General features: G+C 46.3%; 1 protein-coding gene across 4 annotated transcripts in view; it reads right to left on the bottom strand.

Moving 5' to 3' along the window:
• Positions 1-7662: 7662 nt before the first annotated feature.
• Positions 7663-24250, bottom strand: part of HOMEZ (homeobox and leucine zipper encoding) — a 54818-nt gene continuing 38230 nt past the window's right edge. The window contains exons 1-2 of one of the 4 annotated variants that reach the window (XM_066604009.1): positions 23050-23176; positions 7663-9496 (exon numbers count right to left, since the gene is read on the bottom strand). In XM_066604009.1, the coding sequence (XP_066460106.1) occupies positions 7737-9410 (1674 nt within the window). In that variant the 5' untranslated portion in view covers positions 9411-9496; positions 23050-23176 and the 3' untranslated portion in view covers positions 7663-7736. Of the gene's footprint in view, positions 9497-18163; positions 18384-23049; positions 23177-24250 lie in introns of those variants that run through there. The other 3 variants (XM_066604006.1, XM_066604008.1, XM_066604011.1) reach the window with 3 other exon arrangements.

The following is a 24250-nucleotide window of genomic DNA, read 5'->3' as shown; positions in this document are numbered from 1 at the left end:
TGGTAAAAGCAAACATATTCCTTCTACTTTATATTGTCATCGGTTTCTGTAAAATACACAATTAAATCTAAAAACTGTAATTAGTTGTCAAATACAAATTACAGGTTGTTTATAGCAACTGACAAAATTGGCAACATAATTAGAACAAAGGGAACAACCACCCAAACAAAAGTTAAAGCAATTAACTATTTAAAGAGTCACAAGACCAGCAGCTGCCACTCTTCTGCAAATCTACAAGAGCCAGGGTACGTCCACACGGGATGAAGAGAATCCACAGCGGTCCAACACACTCGAAAGCTGTCCGATGTATGGACGGCCTGCACATGGACAGGCATATCCTGAGGCTAACGACATGCAGGCGAGCACAAAACTCCGCCCGATATTGCAATCATCAAGGTGTGTTTTACCTGTGGATGCAAGGCAGTTTTCAGGCAAAACCACCTGCCATCGCTTCACCCACGATGGCAAATCGGAAGGTTTCCCATTGAGCCATGCAATGTATTTAAAGTCCCATTGTAATCAATCGGCGATGCGTTATGAGGAACGCGAAAAAATAGAACATGCTACTTTTTTTTTTCCCTCGCAGCATCAAGGTGAAGGAAAACATCGCTCGTGCGTAGGGCTCCATTCAAAAGAATGGAGTTCATAGTCGCACGAATTTTGTGAGTCTCGCAACGCACAAAACTTACGCAAGATGAGAAACGGGCCTGATCTAGACAAGAACAAGGCATGTGATGAAAAACCGGCAGTGTGCATACCCCTATAATGGGTCTGTGTGCTGTCTGTGAATTAACAGGTACACTAGTGTGCTGGAAGCCTAAAAACGCTACCGGTTGGCACATCACATAGTGAAATCCCACAGCATAGTGACATATTGCAGACTTAAAATCTGTCAAATTTCACAGTCTGTGGCCCCCGGCAGCATGAACCCGGGACAGGTATGCACGTCGCATCAATATAGGCTTCATTCTGAAATGCCATGAGGTTTCATATTAAACATACCGGTACTTTGAAAATGCAATAAAAATGAAGATCTTAGTCACAGGGGCGGTGCTGCTTATAGGGAGAGAGCTGGCACTATGTGATGCCAGTCAGCGCCACCCGTGACTAAGAGCTCCATTTTAACTGCAACTTCAAAGTAGGTCTAATCTGAAACATTGCAGCATTTCAGAACAAAACATACATGGGCGCAGTGGGTAGTACGGTGGCTCAGGAGTTAGCACTATTGCCTTGCAGCGCCAATCAAGGACATTTGCATGGAGTTTGTGTGGGTTTCCTCCAAAAACACACCAACTGTGACTTTACAATATAAGCCCCCATGTGGACAGAGCCTAATATGAAGTCATGCACCGCACTGCAGAGGATGTATGTGCTATATATATGTAGTGTACCCCCCCCCCCCCCCCCCCCCCGTCCCAGGTTGATGCTCTCCGGGGTTCAGGCACCATGACCTGCTGACAGGTTCCTTATATTCTGCACTGTGACTCCACAGCCGTGTCCCGTGTAGACATACCCTTACAGCAAGCGCCTAATAGTCTTCTAGAACTGTAGTGTATGAAACCAGAGAAGGTAAATACAGGAATTTTGTATCCCAATAGCATCAGATAGTTGCATTACTAAACATGGCATATCTGCTAAATTACATATTAGATGGTAGGAGATTTCTATACAATGCACTTTTAGTGAAACATGCAGCTTTTTCAAGATGGAGACAGTGTTTAAAATCGCAAGTTCATATGTATCAGCAGAATGACATTTGTTAAGGTAGATATGTACGGGTGCATTCACAGAAGCGAGAAAATCATGCTAGATTTGGGCATTGCCAGACGCACAAAAGTCGCAGGAAAATACAACCCATTATTTGTAACAGGTGCATTTATCTCTAGTGGCGAGGGTTTCCGAGACGGAAAAATTGCAGCATGTTCTGTTTTTGTGCAAATCTCACACAAGAAGAGAACATGCAGATACACGGTCCCCCGCATGACACATGGACGGAGTGCCCATGTGTTTTGCGAGTTGCACCCAAGAGTGTTGGGCATGACCGGCTCTCGCTCATGTGAACGCATCCTTAAAGTAATTAAAATGCCTACAGATACGGAAATAGTTCTATTCTGTGTGTAATATATATATATATATATATATATATATATATATATATATATATATATAATGTGTGTGTGTAACACAATGGAAAGCTCTAGCTGACCCTCAAAATGACAGTTTATACAGCAGTGGTGACTTTTTTTTGTCCTGTAACGGTCCACGATCGATAACTATTTTTAGCTGGAAACAAAAATGCAGTTTTTGAGCCAAGACGACACGCAGATCCAGCTGGAAGGAGAAGCAGCAGACCTTCCTTTTATCCTCAGAATCTTCGTATGGCTTGGGCTCAACAATCAGCATTAAAATCATCTAAAAACACCTACATGTGTAATTCCAGACGGAGCGGCTGTGGATTTCAGAGAAAATCCACACCATAAATTGACAGGTTGCAGATTTAGAATCTGAAGTGCAGGTCAAATTCAGCTGTGGATTTTCTTCCATGTCATGTGGATGGGATCTGTAAAATCCCATCCGCAGTGCTTTATACTGCTAATTAAGCTGCAGACAATCCACCGCATTTCCAACTCATGTGAACATAAGGGTGCGTTCACTCGTCGCAGACTAGCTGCCGATCTCCAGCAGATTTCACCCCCTCAGATTGAATGAAATCTGTTATAGACCTACAACAAAATCCACAGCGTCTCAGTGATGTGTGAACGCACCCTTAGGCCACTTTCACACAGCCAAGAAAATCTCACATGAATATACACCCCATTCTCTTGAATGGGCTCATATACATGAGCGACTGTTTAATTTTTTTTTTAATCCATCGCCTGAAAAAAAATTTTGGCATGTCCCAGTTTTGGGCGTTCCCTTGGAACGCCTCGTCCGATGTTTTCCATGGGGCTGGAAGAAATATCAACCAGGCCGGAGGATCACTACTTCCTTGAAGTGATGAAAGGTGTTTTGCCTGGCATCCGCTGGGAGATTGCACAAGTTTTACGGGCCAATATTGCGCACTCGCTTGTGTAATATTAGTCTTAGTGTAGCTTAACACACTGTCTTTGTTCGAAATTTAGAGGTGGATTATAAATTTATGGGAAATACAAAGAAAAGCCTTAAATCTTGTGCATACGGCATTTGAAGTGTAAGATTGGCGTTGGATTTTGCTGACGTAGATCCGATATGTTAATCCGTAGTAGAAGTGCAAAGCTGAGCCTCAGATTTCTGCCACAGTCTCATGTGGATCCACCTGCAGCGGCATTACGAGGTTTCCATGCAGAAGCCACGTCAATTCTTATATTACACGACACAGATTTCTAAAATTGCGCTGTATGAACTATGGAGCCAAGTAGTTCTGTCTCCACCTAACGGATTATTTATGTCAGCATTTAATTTGTAATCCTCGTTACTGTTTTTATTTCATATTTTAAGTCTAGTTTTTAACTATCAGATATTTTGTGCTTGGATTGCCCCACTAACATTGACTTTGCACTATCTCACTATTTCTGCTAATTTGCGTACAGACTTGTTGCAGGGGTTTGTGGTATTGTGCCATTCATCACATGATGCATGAACAACCAACCTCTTCAAGGTTTATGGAACAGATCTGCTACACGTGAACATACCCCGAGGCCAGTGTCTCAGGAGCCACATGGGAGTCGTGAACCCTTGCTGTATGGTTCCTCATAGGAACTTGAGTAATGGCCGTATATATTTACTCGCTATAATTAGGTTATTCACAAACAATATAACTAACATTCTATCCCCAGAACATTGCCAAATTAGGTGGTATAATACCAGTGTAACCCAATTCCAGGCTGAAATATTTATCTGCAAATTGAAATTCCATGATTTTGTGCCCCTCCATGTTTAACCCGTTAGAGACCACAAAAGCCTTTTCACTGACCTCACTTATGGGCTTTAAACCTGCAAATATCTCTTTAAAACAGTGGCTTCTGGTCTAACAGCCAGTAGCAGAGAAAACTCAGATCCTGGCAGTTTAACACCTTACATGCCACAATCAATAGCAACTGCAGCATGTAAATAGATGATAGGGGGAGGGGGGCCCCTTCTGTCACCCATCAGCACCACGCAATGTGATCGCAAAGTACCAATGGGGAACTCAGCCTCTTAGGCCCCTCCTACTGCAGAGTCTAATAGGCCATTGTCAGAGGCTTAGTAGAATACATTACATAAGTAATGCAGTGTACTGATCTAGAGATCGAATCATCAAATCAACTCCCCTTCAAAAAGGTAAAAAAAAAAAAAAGAAAGTAGTAAAAGAAAAAAATTCAATAACCTTCAATTTAGAGCAAAAAAATTTATTTTCCTAAAACCCCATTTTAAATTGATAAAATTGAAACAGCACATACTAGGCATTGTTGCATTTGTAATCAGAATATTTGATAATGAAAATATTTTATTTATCTTGCATGGTTAACGTAATAAAAGTAGTTTAAAAACTAAATGCCAGATTTTTTTAAAATTTTGCTTGCCACCCAAAAAAATGCAATAGGAAAAAGAAAAGAAAAAAAAAAAAAGCACAGTCCAAAAGTCACGTGTACCCTGAACTGGTACCAAGAAATCCTACAATTCTTCCCGCAAAAAAAATGAGTCTTCACATAGCTCTGTTGCCAGAAAATGTTAAATGTTGTGGGTCTCAGAATGTGGAGATGCAGATTCAATTGGCTTTCTTTAAAAACAAGTCTTCATTGTGCAAAAGTAGTTAAAAAAAAATCTAAAATTTGGTGTTGCAGTAATCGTGCCGATCTAGATAAGAAAGCCATCATGTCAATTTTACCAAATGGTGATCATCATAAAAAAAAAAACCCAAACAATGGTGGACTTTCTGCCCCCCCCCCCCCCCCCCCAAAACACAATAGTTAGATGGTGCATTAAATGTATCCTAGAGTGGTGCCATTAAAAATACAACTCGGATCATTAAATACAAGCCCTCATATGGCTGTGTCAGCACATTATTTATCTTGCAATGTGATGATTGATATTACTTGGTCCTTAAGGCACAATTATGCTGGTCTCTAAGGGGTTAATATGTTAACATACCTGACCTGAATGTAGCTCCCAACTAATGGTATATGTACAGGGACTTATAAAACTTGCCCCCCAACTTTCTTGGGCATTTATCACATTGGACAGCACATGGACATCCTGTCTGTTCGCTGTTCGACATGCTGGGTACCAATGACGTGTGATTTTTGCCCAAGAATCGGACAATAGGACGCGCCGCAGTTTATTATTTTTTCTACTCGGACTATCAGTTCGAGTGTAAAAGAAAAAAAAATATGGAGCACACGTTATTGAAGGTCGGGGACTTCCACTCAGCCATTTTCACACAGCAGAATTTGCATCAGTATTTAAGCCAAAATCACAAGTGGGTCCAAAATATAAAAGTTTCCTATATCAATTTTTTCTCTCAGGTGAAGGTTTAAAGGGTTTTTGTCTTTTTTTTGTATAAAATCCTGTTCCCAATGCAGTAACAATCATATCCTTACCTCCCCCTGCTGTGTCCCACGGCATTGCCTGGTCTTATGCCTCTCTGTTTGCGTACAGCCTGCAGTCTGGTTTACAGGACATCACAGGCGTAGCAGCCAATGACAGAACTCAGTAATCCAGCACTAAGCTCTGTCATTGGTGCAGCACCTGTGACATCCCATACACAGGCTCGAGAGGCGAGTATAAAAGACTGTCCGTTATTTTACTGCATGAGGAATGGGGTTTTGCACAGAAAAAAAAAACTAAAAAAAAAATACTCAGAAAAACTCTAACTTTGAGATTTGACCTAAATATGCTGATGTGACAGTGGCCGGAGAAGACCTTCTAGGTTTTGTTATTAAATACAGGAATGGATAGAGAATAATGAAAAATGATAAAACTAGGACTGATCTCCGGTATTGAGCCCCGTGGTTAACTGCGCAAAAAGTGATTGTACGTTGGCAAGAGCCGGCATCAGTTTGCATTGGTGCCTATATCTGTCAACTACTGCCTTCACTGGGAAAAGGTCAGTTTGCATCCTATAGAAATGAATGTGATCAGCAGATCCGCCTCCATCATCACCATTTTGTGCTTTTCCGTTATCCTTAAATAAAACAACATAAGGTGAAAAAAACCTGAAGTTTCATCTCAGCCTTTAAGGAGTTCTGCGGGACGGATCTTAGAATAGGCCATCGACGTTTGATCAGTGAGGCTTCAGACTCCGGCATTCCTGCCGATTAGCAGTTAAAAGGCCATCCAGACACAGCAGCTCCATCCTACATGTGTGGTACTGACGCTTTTACCAGTCCAATGAATGGGACAGTCACACTTGTAGGTATAGCATTCTGCTTGGGCAAACAGTGAAGAGGGACACAGAGGTGCAGAAGCATCGCAGCCCTTTTATTGTGCCGATATGTAGGTATTTTCACTGCATAAAACCAAATACAGGGAAGTCAATGGGTCCAATGTACTTAATAGGCAATAAACCAAGAGGGTAATGCAACAGCAGAGGTAAGGAAGTGTTAAGACCAGGAAATAGAGTACACGAAAAGCTAAGGGCCCTATTACACGGAGCGAAACTGAGTAACTGTTCTGTGTAAACACTGCCGGCAGCTGAACGATAAATGATAAGTTTGTTTGCTTATCGTTCGTTGTTCAGTTTATGCACACATAAAAATCAAAATTCATCCGTGAACTGCCCGTTTACGGTGAATGGGGGCGGGGTGACTGCTCCTGTCTGGAAGCAATCATCAAGGGTAAAAGTACGCTAAGGTTAAAGGTGTCCAGACATATTAAACAAAAGTTGATGGAAATGGGCGATTTCAACCATAACGAACATTTGGCAGATGCCGTTTCAGAATGAACGATCATGTTGGCCGACAATCGTTCCATGTAAAAGGACCTCGCTAGTCCTTGGAGCTTGTCCTGAGACCCTTCATTACAGAAGGGGTGCATAACTACAGGTTTGCCCTTCCCAAGACTGGTGCACAGTTTGCCTAATAGGGGGTCTCGGGGTAAACTCCACAGTTAAGGGAAATTCTTTACTTTTATGTATAATTTCCCCATCTTCTCTCTATCTTACCACTGCAACACTGTCCATCTTGCTTCATTACCCATTTGGTCTATTGGACCCGGAATGCTTTTTTGTATTTGATCTTATTAATTTGAATAAGGCCTCCAAAACACTAGCATTTTTTTCTTAATCCATATGTTGAATGTGGAAAAAAAGGAAGGAGGACGCAGACAGCAGCCACGGACTGCGTATAAGACTCATTGAATGTCCTACAAGGGTATGCCAATGTGCAAGCCGTCTGGGTATCCATTTGGTGTCCAATGCAAGTTGCACCCGAGCCTCTCGGGCGCAAATTGGGCACACAAGTGTCGGAAGCCTAAAGGTTACATTCTAAACTGGTATGCTCCACTGATATGATTTGCAGGCCTTCCAAAGGCTAGACGACCACTGATCAAACCCAACGGCCTATCCAATCAGTAGGCCATTAATATCCGTGTCCCAGAGAACCCCCTTAAGTTTTGGAGAACACAAACAATTCTGCAATAGTCCACTGTAAGCAAAAAATAAACTACATCCCACATAATAAATACAAAAAGGTGTAACAAGGTATATTATTGTTAGAACATTATTTTTTTTAATTCAAATAGACCATTCCTAAGAAAAATATATGTTTGTAATCATTGCACTAGTCCTGAATGATGACAATTTCATCCTCCTCCTCCGCTAGCATATCTTCCCCCTCATCTTCCTCCTCATCCAGACATACCTCCACTTCAGCAGGTTCTTTAGATTTGTCACAAAGCCAATCTAGAACCTCCTTGCGACTTAACCCAGATTTGCTTATAAGTGAATGTAAGTCTTCCTCGCGGATGCAATGATGCGTACACCAGTATCTATCCAGTATATCGTACTTTTTTTGGGAAGCAGATAGAACACGGTCCTGATGAGAAGGCTCCGACTGTGAAGAGGCCATTATTGGAGAAGTTAATTTTAGTTTGTTTTGTGCAGATTTTGGTGACCCTGAAGCAGTTGCATATCTATTAGCATGTATTTCTGGAACTTGTTGCATAGTATTTCCTGAGCACGGACTCATCGGTTCCGTTAATTTTATTACTGGCCTACCACCCATAGAATGTTCTGATGACTTTAATAACACTTTAACTGCAGGTCTGCTCTCCGATTCTGCGGCTTCTAGATCAGGAGCCAACGTTATAACTCTGGCGTATTCTCCAGAGTTATGTTCACCGGGTCTTCCGTTTTGATGTACAAGATGCTGTGGTTCATCCAACCATTTGGGGCGCTCTAGGGCACTGTCACGGAACCACCTTAGCTGTCCATGTTTAAGTGCATAGCGTGTATCTCCAAACCACTGGATGATGTCCGACCTCGGCAATCCAGTAATTTCTTCCAGTTGTTTGTAGTCTTCGCGACGAGCCCACTGGCATTGCAAGAAGAAGGATTTTAGTATTGCCAACTGTTCTTTGGTTTTCCGCTGTCGTCGTATAGCTCGCGTGTAATAGTCTTCTCTGAGAGTTCCACCACTAAATTCATTAGACCCATGAGCTTGCATTCCTTTACAATCGTCCATACTCCAGGATGAAGACAATATCTTACAGGCTTCTTCATCTATGGGAGAAGAGGACATGGGCGAGTTCTTTTCCGGCTCATCCGATGCGAACACATGACTTGCTGATGAATGCATGACTGGGTTTCTAAGTACTGGTTTGGGTTCTGGAGACTTGTCAGTAGTGGGTTTACAGTGTCTGTATGTATCTGTTGGGTCATAGCTTGAGCTTTCCTTTTTAAGTTCATTGGTGAGCTCTGTAGTCCTTTGTCCAGGTGTGTCAGGCGTTCTATCATTTAATCTCGGTCTCTTGGCATTTGGGGCCAAATCTTCTGAGGATGAACAAGGGGAGTGTGGAAGTATCACTTGCTCGTCATCACGCTTTGGTGAAGGAACTGGAGATTTTCCTAAATTCCTGAAAACATTGGATTTCTTGGCTACCGCAATCAGGGGCTTGAAATGTAGCTGATCCTGATTGAAGAGCAAACGTGAACGCGCTTCTTCAATTTCCTCTGAGGACCAGCTGATACCGCAGCGAATACGTTGTACCATAAACCAGGTTTTCACTTTCTCCATTTGTAGGCCGTATCGTAAGCAAAGCAAAGCAATCTCTGGCATCGTGGGATAGGGAAAATAACTAAAAGTGTGGATAAGCTGTGGATGATCATCCAACTCATCAGTCTGCTCTGACCGAGTCCAAATCAACTGAAGATCATCAGACATAGGAGGCAAACAGACAAGTCCTGGCGTGTCTTCTGGATACACGCCAGAAGCATTGGTGGCGGTGGGAGACATTTTCCAATTAGAAGAGTGGAAGCATAAGGCAGATTGTGATCTTCATTCAAATTTTGCTTGACCGATGTATTTGCTCTTTCGATCTTCTGTGTAAAGAGAGGAGAGTACGTTAGAGCGTACAAACAAAGATCAACAAAACATGTTTTTCAGCCAGCTGTAATTATTAAAGGCGTTCCATCGTTCGGAAAAAAAAAAAAATCTATACTTACCTATTCCTTCCCAGGTAGTCTTACCGCACCTTCTCCTGGGTCCTGCAGTCTCCTGGGTCACTTCACCGCAAGCCGGACGGATCCTCTTCCTCCTGTTATGGAGAGTCCATTCTTGGCATTCTCCTTCCTGCAGGTCAGTGTAGGTTACGTCACTAGAGACGTAATGTTCACTGCCTAGCAAGGAACGCTGAGCTATTACAGAGACTGCGCATGGGCACTATCTTGTCGCGAATGTTCATATACTATTGCAACGATACAGTGCGCATGCACAGTCTCGGCATTCCCTGCTAGTGACGTAGCATACATTGCCATGCAGGAAGGAGAATGCCAACAATGTACACTCCGTCACCGGAAGAGAAGGATCCGGCAGGAGGTTACTCGGGGACTGCGGAGGCAGGAGAAGATCAGTGAGGAGAAGATGTGGTAAGAAGACCAACGGGGAGGGAATGGGCAAGTATAGAATTTTTTTTTTTCCCAATGATAGAACCCCTTTAAGCATCACAAACTTAGGCCGGCTGCCCACGAGCGTGACGGGCTCCGCCGCGGAATATTCCGCGGCGAAGCCTGTCACGGCGCCCCCCCAGAGCCCCTATACTTACCAGCAGATCCGGCTTCTTCGCGCCCACATGACGCTTCCCCGCCCACCACCGCCGCATCACATGACACGCCCACCGCGTCACATGACGCGGCCGGCCGTGTCATGTGACGTGCCGGCTGCGTCATATGACGCGGTAGGCGGGAAAGCGTTTTCACACTATCTTTCGCTGTGTTACAGCGGGAGATAGCGTGAACGGACGGCTTCCATTGACTGCAATGGAAGCCGTCAGCGCGTACACCCGCGGCAAATAGAGCATGCCGCGGGTGAGGACGGGAGACTTCACGGTGCGGAATTCCGCGGTGGAATTCCGCACCGTGTGCCCTGAGCTATTAGGTTCAATAGAACCTAATAGCTGCGGGCAACGCAGCGGATTATCGCCGCGAATTACTCGGCGGAAATCCGTTCGTGGGAAGGAGGCCTAACTATCCAATATATAAATGTAAAATATACGTTTCAGGTAATTCTTTTTGGCATTTCTTTGCTCAATTTCATTATAATAGCAGAGAGAAAATGATGCATAATAGTAATAGATAGCAGTTTAAGAATCTAGATCTCATTCTACCCAATTAGGGACGATGCACTTCAGGATTAATTTCATCAATTCACCGCTTTAGTGCAACATGATTCAGATTTTCATCTGAATAGTGAAATAGATATTAGCCCCACTCCAGTGAGCGAGGATAATATCGTAGCGAGGGGAAGCGGGATGCAGGCCGAGTGAGCGACGCAGTGTATAATACTAAGATAAGTAAAGTTAAACACCAAAGTGGTGCAAAAAAAACAGTACAGCTAATACCATAAAAAACAGGGCCTCATATGGCTAGATTTGAGGTCATGTAGCAAAAAAATAATTAAAATAGTCGCCCATTAGTTTAAAAATAAATAAAATCAAAGATTTTAATTTTTGGCAGAAATCACCCAGCCCTATACACAATGTATACAAATCTCCCAAAAAGTGACCACTGCTCAATATACACAATATACCCACGCTCGCTACATTCTTCCCCCCAGGAGGTAGTGGACAGAAGTCTAGAAGCTTGAGTGCCAACTACATCCATGCACAAATAAGAATTCCTTGTCATTGTAGCCTGGGTGATCTTAATACAATTAAAAATGACCACAAATTAGGCTACAAATGTGAAAATTCAGAGCCTTTTAGCCAAAGTTGGCAAGAGGAGATTAGCAACTTGAGGTGATAGTCTTCATGAATGTTTTGTTGCCGCTCACAACAGCCTCCGCAGAGCGTTCTCGCCTGGTTTTGGCTTCTCCTGAGGTCAGCATCTAACAATGACTGAACACAAGTCAAACTTGTCCCAGATTTCTGCCTTCAGTCATCTGTGTGATGGGAAGGCACCGACTGTCAGAACGTGTTTACACAGGCCAACCGCCATTTGATTGTTATGTCTGCCTTAACTGAAAGGCAAACGATAAGTAAACAAATTATCGTTTAGTCACCGGCAGGGTTTACACCGAATGCTAATAGCTTCGTGCTAAAGGGCCCTCGTTAGGCCTCCCTGACACTGACGCTTTTTACCATAATAACCATGGCATTTTCAATGCCACGGTAATCGCGGTACAACGCTCCTCTTGATTTCATGGGGTCTCGCAAACCCACATTCGAACGCGGCGTTTTCTAAAAATCGTGGCGTGTTGCTGACGCAGCCAGCGAGAGTGTCCTTAGGGTGCTTTTAGGGCGAGCCTTTAAAAACGAGCGAAAGTCAACGATGATCGGTCTAAACACGAGCCAACGACTGGACGGCGAACGAGAATCCTTCGCTTCTCGCTCGTCGTTTATTTTATGCCGGCATAAAAATCATCGTTTGCTCGTTCACATTAAGCACCGGCTGTTTAGAATGTTTCACTTATGTGAAACACTGAATGATTTTCGTGGAACGAGTCAACAAAGAATCTGCCTGTCTGAACAGGCTTCACGAGAGCCAACAAGCCAGTGATGACGTCATCGGCTCGTCCACTCGTGCAAACCAGAATCGTTCCGCCTGAAAGGAGCATTATTTGCAGATGACTGAAAACGAAGCAGAGCGAACGAGCTAGCGATTACGTCATCGGTTCGTCCACTCGTGCAGACGAGAATCGTTCGTCTATAAGGAGCATTATTTGCAGATGACTGAAAACGAAGCAGAGCGAACGAGCTAGCGATGACGTCATCGGCTCGTCCACTCGTGCAGACGAGAATCGTTCATCTATAAGGAGCATTATTTGCAGATGACTGAAAAGAAAGCACTTAGTATCTAGAGCTCCAATATGCTATGGGGTACTAAAGGCTGAATTTCCCAGATGAATCGTAGTTCTGCCGATACAGAAATAGGGCACGCTATGTGCTCACCGAGTGCCAACGATGCAAGCACTTGCCATAGGTGTCGGGTTGTGTGTATCTCCAGATGATGCGACTACTGTGTGATACGGCAAGAACTATTACAATGGCCTGTAGTCGTCTATAACTGTACATCAGATGAGAGTACAACGGCCACCCCCAGGTCATTAATGAGAGAACAAAACGTAACTCCACCTCTGCTGTCCACCCCGCATTCTGCCAGGATCCTTTGTTTCCTGACCTCTTCCTTCCAATGAATGAGATTAACCACTGGGGTCTTTCATGAAAGCCCCCACACCCCTCCGTCCATCTTTATAAGGGATAACGAGCACTTCATAGAGCGTACAGAAAGAAAGCATCTATAGATTAGGAATGCAGGGGCTCCTAGTAAAGGGGGGGGGGGGTTCTAAACGACAGTTATTTTAGGCTGGTTACTAGCCGTACGACGACGCTGCCCTGGAATCTACTTTTTGGTTGACGTATGCAAAATAAAGTTAGATAAGTTTTGTACAGCGGAATACAGGTTTGGTTTCAACTTGTTTGAAGCCCATATACCTACTGAAACTCTAAACATATGGAGGGCCCAACCGGTCCCGATTGCATATTTAAAGGGACGAGATCATCAAAAAAGGTTTGTATTAATTAAAACCAGATAGTGAAATATAATCAGTTTTCATTTTTTGATTGTAGATTTTTTTATTCTGTTGTCCATAAATGACTATGGGGACGGCCATCTTTCCTGAGCTGCATTTAACAGCATTTAGAAGATATGCTTTACGGTAGCCTCATGGGCTGAAGGGAACCCATTGACTTTCTATTCATGTCTGTGACCTATGCAGAGTAGGAGTAGATGGTCACTGCTTATTGCTAATTGTAAATGGAGGATCCTGTGTTCTCTACATAGAGGTGTTAAGGCCCTTTTACATGCAACGGTTATCACTAACATTTCGTTCCAACAGCCAAAAGTGAGCGATAATAGTTTTATGTAAATGCGGACAGTCGTTCAACGCTGGTTTAGTAGCTGGCATAAAAACCATCGTTTGATTGCTCAAAATTCTTTCAATCTGAATGGAATTCATTCAGTTTTTGAGTGGCTTGCCATTTATCAATGTACTCATTGTGTTTGCCTTGCATACATAATGAGTACACTGTTTAGGCTGGGTTCACATGGTACGGAGTTGCCACGGAAATTCTGAATGCATTCTTAAGCCTGAGACTAAGCAGCAAAGTGGACAAGATTTGCAAAAACCTCGTCCACACACTGCAGACAGTCCGCTATTGACAAGCCACGCGCAAACTGACATGTCTTTCCTCTATGGGGAGAGATTTCCGCAGTGGAATAAAGCGGCTTCAAAACACGTGCCAAATAGCCTTCCACTCCGGAAATCTCAGGGAATTTCCGTGTGGCCCTGCTGCAGACATTCCGCAAGATTTTCGCCCCGTGGGAACTCAGTCTTACTCTACAGGAAGTAGACAATGGAATCCTGCCTGTCAGATAATTCCTCACATAAACACACGCCCAGCTGAGCAAACAATTTGTACTAGCTAATGGAGAAAATGAATATGATTAAAAGCCATTATCTGTACGTGCAATTTTATTCAAAAAGGTCATCAGTTCGCTCAGTCGTGCGGTTGTTTTAGCGATAATCATTGCATGTAAAAGGGCCTTAATCCTGATTGTTGTATTAGTGAGATTATTACTGCAAAGCTTTCTCTACAGATCAGGAAGGGACAGACTAGGATCAGGCTCTCTCGTCAGTGTGAAAAATGCAGCATGTAAAATAAGTTAATGAAAATCCTAAAATATAGATTGTGACCAAAAATTTGAAAAAAATAAAAAATTCTTAAAAAAATGTTTTTAAAACACAATAATGTGATTTATATAATAGGTCGTTTTCAGATGACACATTCCCTCTAAGGGTGTGGCGGGGGCAAGGATCGCACATGCTGAATTTCAATATGCTGAGTCCTTCTGTGAACCAAATGGATGACCGAAGCATCTGCAGTGCCGTCTCCCCACCGGACGAGGAAGTGTATGCCAAGCCTTAGTGGTGAACACTGCGATCAGTAATATATAGCTGGAGCATGGTAAAATTGTTCATATGGGGGGGATTTTTTTTTCCCATTCCCAAAAAATGTTTCTTTTAAGAGAATGTAAGAAATTGGCCAAATCGTTATATTTATGGCCCATTCACAGGGACGTACTTCATGGACAACACACTGACCCCTTAGAGCCAATTAGGCTAGTCACTCAGGCCATTTTTCATACGGACTGATGGTCTGTGTAAGAAAAGAAAAAAATATTGCGGCAGATCATATTCTATATCTAGTGTTTCAGGGACCAGTATCGGACATGCAATGCCCACAGGGATCAGGCAGCCCGCAGGGATCAGGCAGCACACAGAGACGTGTCCGTGTCCTGTCCGCTGCTAGTTGCACCTGAGAATCCCAGGCACATCTAGCATGCACCCGTGTGAATGGGCCCTTATGGTGAGCTAACAGGGGACCCATCATCAACTATAAGCCCCATTAACGAAGTTATAGGGCTTAAGGTCTCCCTGGACTCCACATCACCTAAACCAGGGGTCCCCAACTCCAGTCCTCAGGGACCACCAACAGGTCATGTTTTCAGGATATCCTATGGTAAGAACACCTGTGGCAATGTCTGACGCACTGACAATAATTACATCACCTGTGTAACACTGAGGAAATACTGAAAACATGACCTGTTGGCGGTCCCTGAGGACTGGAGTTGGGGGAACACTGACCTAAACTATAGGCACCATAACCTGGTCAATAGTGCTTATAGTGGATGACAGGGTGAACTTTAAATTTATGGCCAGCTGTAAGTTTGTTGCTCAAAATCTGGAAACAAGTTAGTTTGTAAACTTGATACATAAAAATACATCTTTGCTAGTATTCTTGCCTTTGATTTCTGCAAATACCTGCATTTGATTCTGTAACCGGGAGGGGGAGGGGGGAATTACGAGCCCATGTAAATCAGACATTACAAGCCAATTGCGGAGAGGCGGGTCATTTGTATAAGGTAGGTGTACAGTGAAAAAAATAAATGACTTTTTTTAATCACTTATATTACAGAAAGCTTTTGCTCCCTTTGTACTCGCAGCTTTTATAGTAACACAGACTGGGCCTGGGAGGTAACAAGTCCTCTTTAAAGGGGTTATCCAGGTCAGACTGCCTAGAAGAATTCCTGGACTCACCTGATCCCCTGCGGCCACAATGATGTCAATGAGACCAGGAACCTGTGACCACTGCCGTCACTTGTACTTTGGCCAGTGATTAGTTGCAGCAGTCACATGTCCCTATGACGGGCTATCATCACTGCTGCAGCAGGGAGTGGAGAGAAGCAATGGGTTAACAGGTGCGGCAGGCACCGGAGCGAGGTGAGGAAGCATTTTAAGTTTTTACTTTTACAGCACTCTCACATGCTTTGAAAAGTTTTTGCTTTCCTGAATAACCCCTTTAAGTGGCCCTTCACTCTGTTCTACAGGTCACACCCCCATTAATGAGGAAGGGATAAATTAGGGCTATATAAAACTGTGTGCATCTCATGCTGGCAGCAAAAATGTGAAGAAGTCCATTCAAAAGAATGTAATTCATATTTGTGCGTGACTCTTGCCCGTGTGAATAAGCCCTTAAGAGTGCAAAAGTGCCTTGTGGGCCATTTACATGGCACAGTTATCGTGCGGGTAATCGTTAAGTCAAATCAAGCAATCCATGAAAAATCATTGCGATTCTTGCCAATTGGATCTTTCATGCGGACCTAAAAATAATTGTCTGCGGCAAATCCTTCCATGTAAACGGTCATCGGAATGATTTGCTGACAGAAGGGTTCAGTAGAGGAAGGTTATGGTCCAATGAGCGATCAGAACTACCCAATCATCGTTCAGCGGAGATGTATGCCAAGTGAAGGAGATACGATGGCTGCGGCACCGCCGGTCACAGGCTGCGTCCAGCTCATCTTATAGTGTAAGAGGGCCTTCAGATGTAGGAAAACACAAGTGAATGTGCTTTGGTTCCTCCACAATCGTGATGAGGAAGCGCTGCCATATGGCACCCACTCAGGATTCATGAAAGGGTGGGCAGAAAATAGTCGTTCGTCCGCTTGTCGATAGGTGTAAACGGCATTCATTCAGCCATTCAAACGACTTGAGGGGGATATGGTGGGGGGCGATTGTCTGCCCAGCTACACACAATGCCTCGTGCCTCAGTGGACAATGGCTTTTCTTCACACTAATTAAAAACCTCCTGCTAGATTATTCGCATAAACACCCCCCAGCCTATACAGTCCTTACACGGCCAACGAGGGAAATAGCGAGGATTCCAAACGATTATCACTCAGGGAGCGGAGGCGGAGCGCCCGGCCACCTACATTCACAGGCCGATTGTCGGAGGGATTTTTTTACACCTAACTGACAATAAGCAAACGAATGATCATTTGTCGTCAGCGTTTACATCAACGATCAGCATTCAGTTTTGCACAATCTAACATGAAACTGAATGATGAGGCCCAACGTCCACGGGCGGACTGGATTTGCGGAATCCACATGGGTCATCCGCACGGAAGATCCACAGTTCAAAGTGCCCATAGGGAAGCATTGGTATCCGAAACTGAATACGGATCCGATTTGCGGACCGTTTGGTGCGGAAAACAAATAGCAGCTGCTTCATTTCAGTGCGGATTCCGTGTAGACGGGCTCAATAGAAGTCAATGGGTGCAGATGATCCGCAAATACAATTGCGTATGCACCGCGGATTGGAAGGTTAAAAGCAATTAGGGAGGTGGGGAAAAGGCTGGGAGGGGGGGTTGGGGATTTCTTTCTGCACGGATGATCTGCTGTTCATTCGCGTACATCTAAGCGGAAAAACGATTACATCCGCGATCTCCAGTAAATGGTTTCCGCAGGTCTATCACTGCAGAATCCGATCCGTCCGTGGACAAGAGGCCTAATCGTTTCGTATAAAAGTGCCGTAATGCTGAAGCCCCAATCCCTCCCCGGTGCCAACTCCCCCTTCGTCTGATACAGTTTTCCGGTGGGAGACATAACAGCGCGCTCTAAAATCGCTACAGAAATGCAATGTAGTCAGCTTGGTCAGTCGTCGTCATTTCTTCTACAGCGGATGTTCGCGACTGAGCGATTTCTCGCAACTACGTATCTGCTTGGCTGCCCGTACAAACACTAAGTTGTCTAACAGGAGCCCAGAGGCGAAGCCTGCAGGTGTGAACGCACCCCAACACCGACCCCAACACCCAGCAGGTGTGAACGCACCCCAACACCCAGCAGGTGTGAACGCACCCCAACACCCTGCAGGTGTGAACGCCCCCCAACACCGACCCTAACACCCTGCAGGCTGGGTGGGCTCTCCTGCCCCACTAATGCTACAATGTCAGACAGGCCGCCGCCAGACACTTAACTTCTAGCTTCATGGGTGTAGAGCACGGCGCTGTACTTTACGGCAGGGGAGTGCTGCCCCCAGGGGTGACGGGCAGCGCAGACAAAGTGCAGGACGGCGGCGGCACAACAACAGAGCGCACGTGGAGGAGGACAACACAGGGCGCCCGCAGCGGGCGGCAGGAGAACCCAGCACTCACCTGGTCTAGCGGGCGGCGGGCGCCATACTGCCCTCGGCTCACCTCCCCGGGCAGCTGGCCGCCCCGTGCGCCATGTCCCCCGCTGCAGCGGACCGTCTAGAAGTACTCGGCTGCCGTGTTGTTGTGCTTGGCCGGGAGGAGGCTGGGAGGGGGTCGTTGCCAGGTTCTCCCACAGAGCCCCACAGATTGGTGCATCAACAGGAAGGGAGGGCCGTGCGCGCTGAGGATGCTGGGAGATGTTCGCCACAGGGATGAGGAGGAGGGAGGCGGCCCCACAGTAATGGCCGCCGGGATTATTCACGCTCCAGTCACTGCGCACGTCAGGCTGGCTGTGAGGCAGTGCCGTCCTGGGGAGTCCTGGCCTCACAGCCGCCATTAGTCTCTCAGTGCCGCAGCAGTAATGTGTTGTAACCCTACATACTAGTCCTCCCCTGGAAGCTGGCAGGGGGCACTATATACCCGTGGGTGTAAGGGGGGCGCCACATAGCTGTGGGGGTGAAGGGGCACCATAGAGCGCTGAGGGTAAGGGGGGCACTATATACCCAGTGGTGTAAGCAATATAAAGATTAGGTTTTCTTTTGTACCCATGGGTTTAAGGGGGGCACCATATAGCTGTGGGGGTTAGGGGGGCACCCTATAGCTGTGGGGTAATGGGGACACCCTATAGCTGTGGGGATTAGGGGGGGGGGGCACCATATAGCTGTGGGGGTTAGGGGGGCACCATATAGCTGTGGGGTAATGGGGACACCATATAGCTGTGGGGGGTTAGGGGGGCACCATATAGCTGTGGGGTAATGGGGGCACCATATAGCTGTGGGGGTTAGGGGGCACCATATAGCTGTGGGGTAATGGGGACACCATATAGCTGTGGGGGTTAGGGAGGCACCATATAGCTGTGGGGCAATGGGGGCACCATATAGCTGTGGGGGTTAGGGAGGCACCATATAGCTGTGGGGCAATGGGGGCACCATATAGCTGTGGGGGTTAGGGGGGCACCATATAGCTGTGGGGTAATGGGGGCACCATATAGCTGTGGGGTAATGGGGGCACCATATAGCTGTGGGGTAATGGGGGGCACCATATAGCTGTGGGGCAATGGGGGCACCCTATAGCTGTGGGGGTTGGGGCACCATATAGCTGTGGGGGCTAGGGGGGCACCATATAGCTGTGGGGTAATGGGGACACCATACAGCTGTGGGGTAATAGGGACACCATATAGCTGTGGGGGTTAGGGGGGCACCATATAGCTGTGGGGTAATAGGGACACCATATAGCTGTGGGGGTTAGGGGGGCACCATATAGCTGTGGGGTAATGGGGACACCATATAGCTGTGGGGGTTAGGGGGGCACCATATAGCTGTGGGATAATGGGGACACCATATAGCTGTGGGGGTTAGGGGGGCACCATATAGCTGTGGGGTAATGGGGACACCATATAGCTGTGGGATAATGGGGACACCATATAGCTGTGGGGGTTAGGGGGGCACCATATAGCTGTGGGGTAATGGGGACACCATATAGCTGTGGGGGGGTTAGGGGGGGCACCATATAGCTGTGGGGTAATGGGGACACCATATAGCTGTGGGGGGTTAGGGGGCACCATATAGCTGTGGGGTAATGGGGACACCATATAGCTGTGGGGGTTAGGGGGGCACCATATAGCTGTGGGGTATAGGGGGGCACCATATAGCTGTGGGGTAATGGGGACACCATATAGCTGTGGGGGTTAGGGGGGGGGGCACCATATAGCTGTGGGGGTTAGGGGGGGGCACCATATAGCTGTGGGGTAATGGGGACACCATATAGCTGTGGGGTAATGGGGACACCATATAGCTGTGGGGTAATGGGGACACCCTATAGCTGTGGGGGTTAGGGGGGGGGCACCATATAGCTGTGGGGTAATGGGGACACCATATAGCTGTGGGGGATAGGGGGCACCATATAGCTGTGTGGTAATGGGGACACCATATAGCTGTGGGGGTTAGGGAGGCACCATATAGCTGTGGGGCAATGGGGGCACCATATAGCTGTGGGGGTTAGGGGGGCACCATATAGCTGTGGGGTAATGGGGGCACCATATAGCTGTGGGGGATAGGGGGGCACCATATAGCTGTGGGGTAATGGGGACACCCTATAGCTGTGGGGGTTAGGGGGGGCACCATATAGCTGTGGGGTATTGGGGACACCATATAGCTGTGGGGGTTAGGGGGGCACCATATAGCTGTGGGGTAATGGGGACACCATATAGCTGTGGGGTAATAGGGACACCATATAGCTGTGGGGGTTAGGGGGGCACCATATAGCTGTGGGGTAATGGGGACACCATATAGCTGTGGGGGTTAGGGGGGCACCATATAGCTGTGGGGTAATGGGGCACCATATAGCTGTGGGGGTTAGGGGGGCACCATATAGCTGTAGGGGTAGAGGGGACACTACATAGCCGTCAAGGTAAGGGGGATCTAGGTCAGTACGGGATCCGATCAGAGGGGTAGTCACTGGTCCGCTCTCACAACAGAGCTTGCATCGCAGAATCCACCATTATCACCGGCACGGACGATCCGCTCACATTCAAACTAATAGAACATCAGCGGACGGCGATTGCGATTTCCGTTCACAGAAATTAAGTTGCAGCATGTTCTATTTTTGCACAGATAGCTTCCATTGAAGTCAATTAAAGCCGTCGGACCCGCAGCCCTTCCACAATTGACATTGCGGAAAGGACATGGGTTCCGCATTATTGTCTAGCGACGGTGCAGGTAGAAAAAAAATGTGAAAAAAAAATCTACTGCGCATGTCCGACAGCGAGCCATCCGTAATACAGATAAACTTAGGTAAGCGAAGACGCCGTCCAGGAGCAAGGCCGGATTCCGCTATGGCCTCTCTAGTACCCTGTTGTAGCTTGGATACAAGATGTGATACAGGCATGCATGGAGCCTCTAGTACCCTGTTGTACCGCCTCTAGCTTGGATACAAAATGTGATCCGGGGGGCATGGAGCCTTTAGTACCCTGTTGTACCACCACTGGGTTAGATACAAGATGTGATAGGGGGGCATGGAGGCTCTAGTACCCTGTTGTACCGCTTCTAGCTTGGATACAAGATGTAATACAGGCGGGCATGGAGGCTCTGGTACCCTGTTGTACCACCTCTAGCTTGGATACAAGATGTGATACAGGGGACATGGAGGCTCTAGTACCCTGCTGTACTGCCTCTAGCTTGGATACAAGATGTGATAGGGAGGCATGAAGGCCCTAGTACCCTTTTGTACCGCTTCTTGCTTTTATACAAGATGTGATAGGGAAGGGGGCATGGAGGGTCTAGTACCCTGTTGTACCACCTCTCGCTTCAATACAAGATGTGATACGGGCGGGCATGGAGGCTCTAGTACCCTGTTGTACCACTTCTAGCTTGGATACAAGATGTGATACGGGGGGCATGGAGGCATATCGGTTCCATATGGTATTCTACAGCATATCGCTCCAATTTGCTGTAACTGAGCCTCTAGATCATGCAAACTGGTAGGCTGTCGAAGTTGGCGTCCCTGATGGTCCCATACATGTACTATTGGCAATAAACATGGTGACTGGGCAGTCCACACAAGTGTGACGATGTTGTGGGGGACATTCCTGTGACCCCCTTGTGTGTGCGGCTGAGTATTATCCTGTTGGAAAATGCCCCTTGGAAGCCGCCATGAGAGGAACACATGTGGCTGCAGGATGTCCTGAGCATATTGCTGAGCTGTCATTGTCCCTCATACCACTACTAGGGGTGACCGACTGTCATATCCAATGACCCCCCCAGACCACCAGACCAGCAGTTGGGGTAGTATGCAGCTCCACAGCAAAGGCAGAATTGAGGCGCTCACCCCGAGGTCTCCAGACATGAACACGGCTATCAGTGCCCGAACTAAACCAGGATTCATCGCTGAAAGCAAACTGTTTCCAGTCTGTAGCTGTCCAGTTCTGTCATTCAAGACACCACTGCAAACAAAGGCGACGGTGGGTGGCCATGAGACCAAATGTCCTTCAGCCAAGTGCTTGGAAATGGTTGTGACAGGCACAGGGGCCTGTAACGTTTGTGCCAGCTGTCTTGGGATGGCAGACATTGAAACAGTTGGAGCTGCTTTTGGTGGCCAGTTAATCCTCACTACTGATGGTGTGCTGAAAGCGTCCCGAGCCCGGTTGCCTTCTGTGCATATTGTCACACATCCACTGGTCCCAACACCTCCTAACAGTCTGGTCAGAACGGCTCGGTGGCAGGCAATTAGTAGATACGACCATCCAGCCTCTCACATTCCAATAATGCATCCCTCTCAGACTATTTACTAGGGGAAATCTCTATGATTGCGTCGTAGAGGCGTCTAGTGATCCATAAGCTCTACACAAGCGGAAGAAGAGGTCACTACACACAAGGAGCCTCCGAGAACTTTTTATAGGCCAAGGGGGGGGGGAACCACTTTTAGGGCCTCCGGTGACAAGACCGAATGTTCGTCTAATCACACCACAACTCTAAATATTTGTATATCTGCCTGAGATGGAACTGCAAGCAGAGTTTTGCTGCAAAACAGCAACTTCTAGGGGCTTGTTTTTTGTTGTTTTTTTACAGAGTGTATTAGTACCAGCAGTACATATGATACCAACATGTAAACTGACTATAGAAGTCACAATACTGCAATGAAGGAAATATGTTTAGACGTACGCACACATTTTTCTTTTTAGGTTTTTTTCTTGAAGAGCCTTAAAGGGATTCTGTCACTATTAATATCTACTGTACGCAGGCCCCATAGCGCTACCCGTCACACAAGCTGAACATATGTTTCTCAAAAGGAGAAGATTCTTCATTACTCGAAAAACCTCACTTATATATGCAATATGCAAAACAACCTGCCTCGAGTCACAGAGGTGGGCCGCCTGGGTCTCCAGCCACAGTGCTCACATCCATGGTACAGCTCAGCCACTGGTGAAATCCCGCACTTGTGCTGTGCAGCTCTCTATCCCAGCCGGAAGTGTCTGCTCAGGTTGGGACAGAGAGTCTCACAGTGCAAGGGCGGGATATCATCGTTGCTTGCGCTAACTTCAGCAAAGAGGGAGAGGTGGTGCAGCTGTACAGGGATGTGAGTAATGGGACTCGGGGCTTAGGTGCCCCGCCTCTGTGACCCAAGGCACCCTGCCCTCTGTGACCCAAGACTCCCTGTCTCCGTGACCCAAGGCAAGTTGTTTTGCATACCGCGTTGCAGAATATAAGTGAGTTTTAAGTGTAATGAAGAATCTTTAACTTTTTTACTTTTGTGTCGACGTGGCGGTGTGAGAGCTTGTTTATGGTAACAGTTGTAATATTAGTGGTGCTATGTTTAACGTAACGTAATTTACTTAAACATGTTTAAAAGGTCTCTTAGAGTTTGGGACTCCATAAAATACTCCGGGAATCTGCTCCCCCTCATCACCACTGCTGCCACTCTTACATAATCCGTTATTTCCACCAGGTCATGACTCCCCTTTACCGCTTCACAATTGGACGCATAGAGGCATTACTAAGGTTCACCATTTACTCTCTCAGGAAGGTGTGACTACGTTCCCCATCCTACAGAAAAACAAGGACATGCCATCCTCGGAAATATTCTGCTATCTACAATTAAAAAATTGTCTATCATCCCTATTGAAAAATACAAAATCCCCACACACTCTTACCCTCTTTGAATTCTTCTGCCTTAAACACCTGCAGGCAAAAGGTCTCATCTCTCAAATATACTCGAACCTTGTTCACTCTACATACCGCACACAATTATCATATGTAACCAAGTGGGAGCGGAACTTGGGGGACATTCTAAGTGAGGAGGGGTGGTCTCTGATTTGGAGATCTACCAATCAAGGGGTCCGTAACATACTAATGTTGGAGACTTCATATAAAATCCCTCTTCGTTGGTATTTGGTCCCCACCCGAATCGCACATGTGGTCCCTGGCTACTCTAAAGAATGTTTCAGAGGTTGTTCTTCCCCTGGAGACATGCTCCATATATGGTGGTCCTGCCCCAGGGTCAAAAGACTGTGGAGTAGAACATACTCCCTAATTTACTCAGTAACGTACCATA

The sequence above is a fragment of the Eleutherodactylus coqui genome, chromosome 5, assembly GCF_035609145.1.
Source record: "Eleutherodactylus coqui strain aEleCoq1 chromosome 5, aEleCoq1.hap1, whole genome shotgun sequence".
In the NCBI taxonomy this organism is placed as follows: Eukaryota; Metazoa; Chordata; class Amphibia; order Anura; family Eleutherodactylidae; genus Eleutherodactylus; species Eleutherodactylus coqui.
This window is presented reverse-complemented; position numbering and strand designations above follow the sequence as displayed.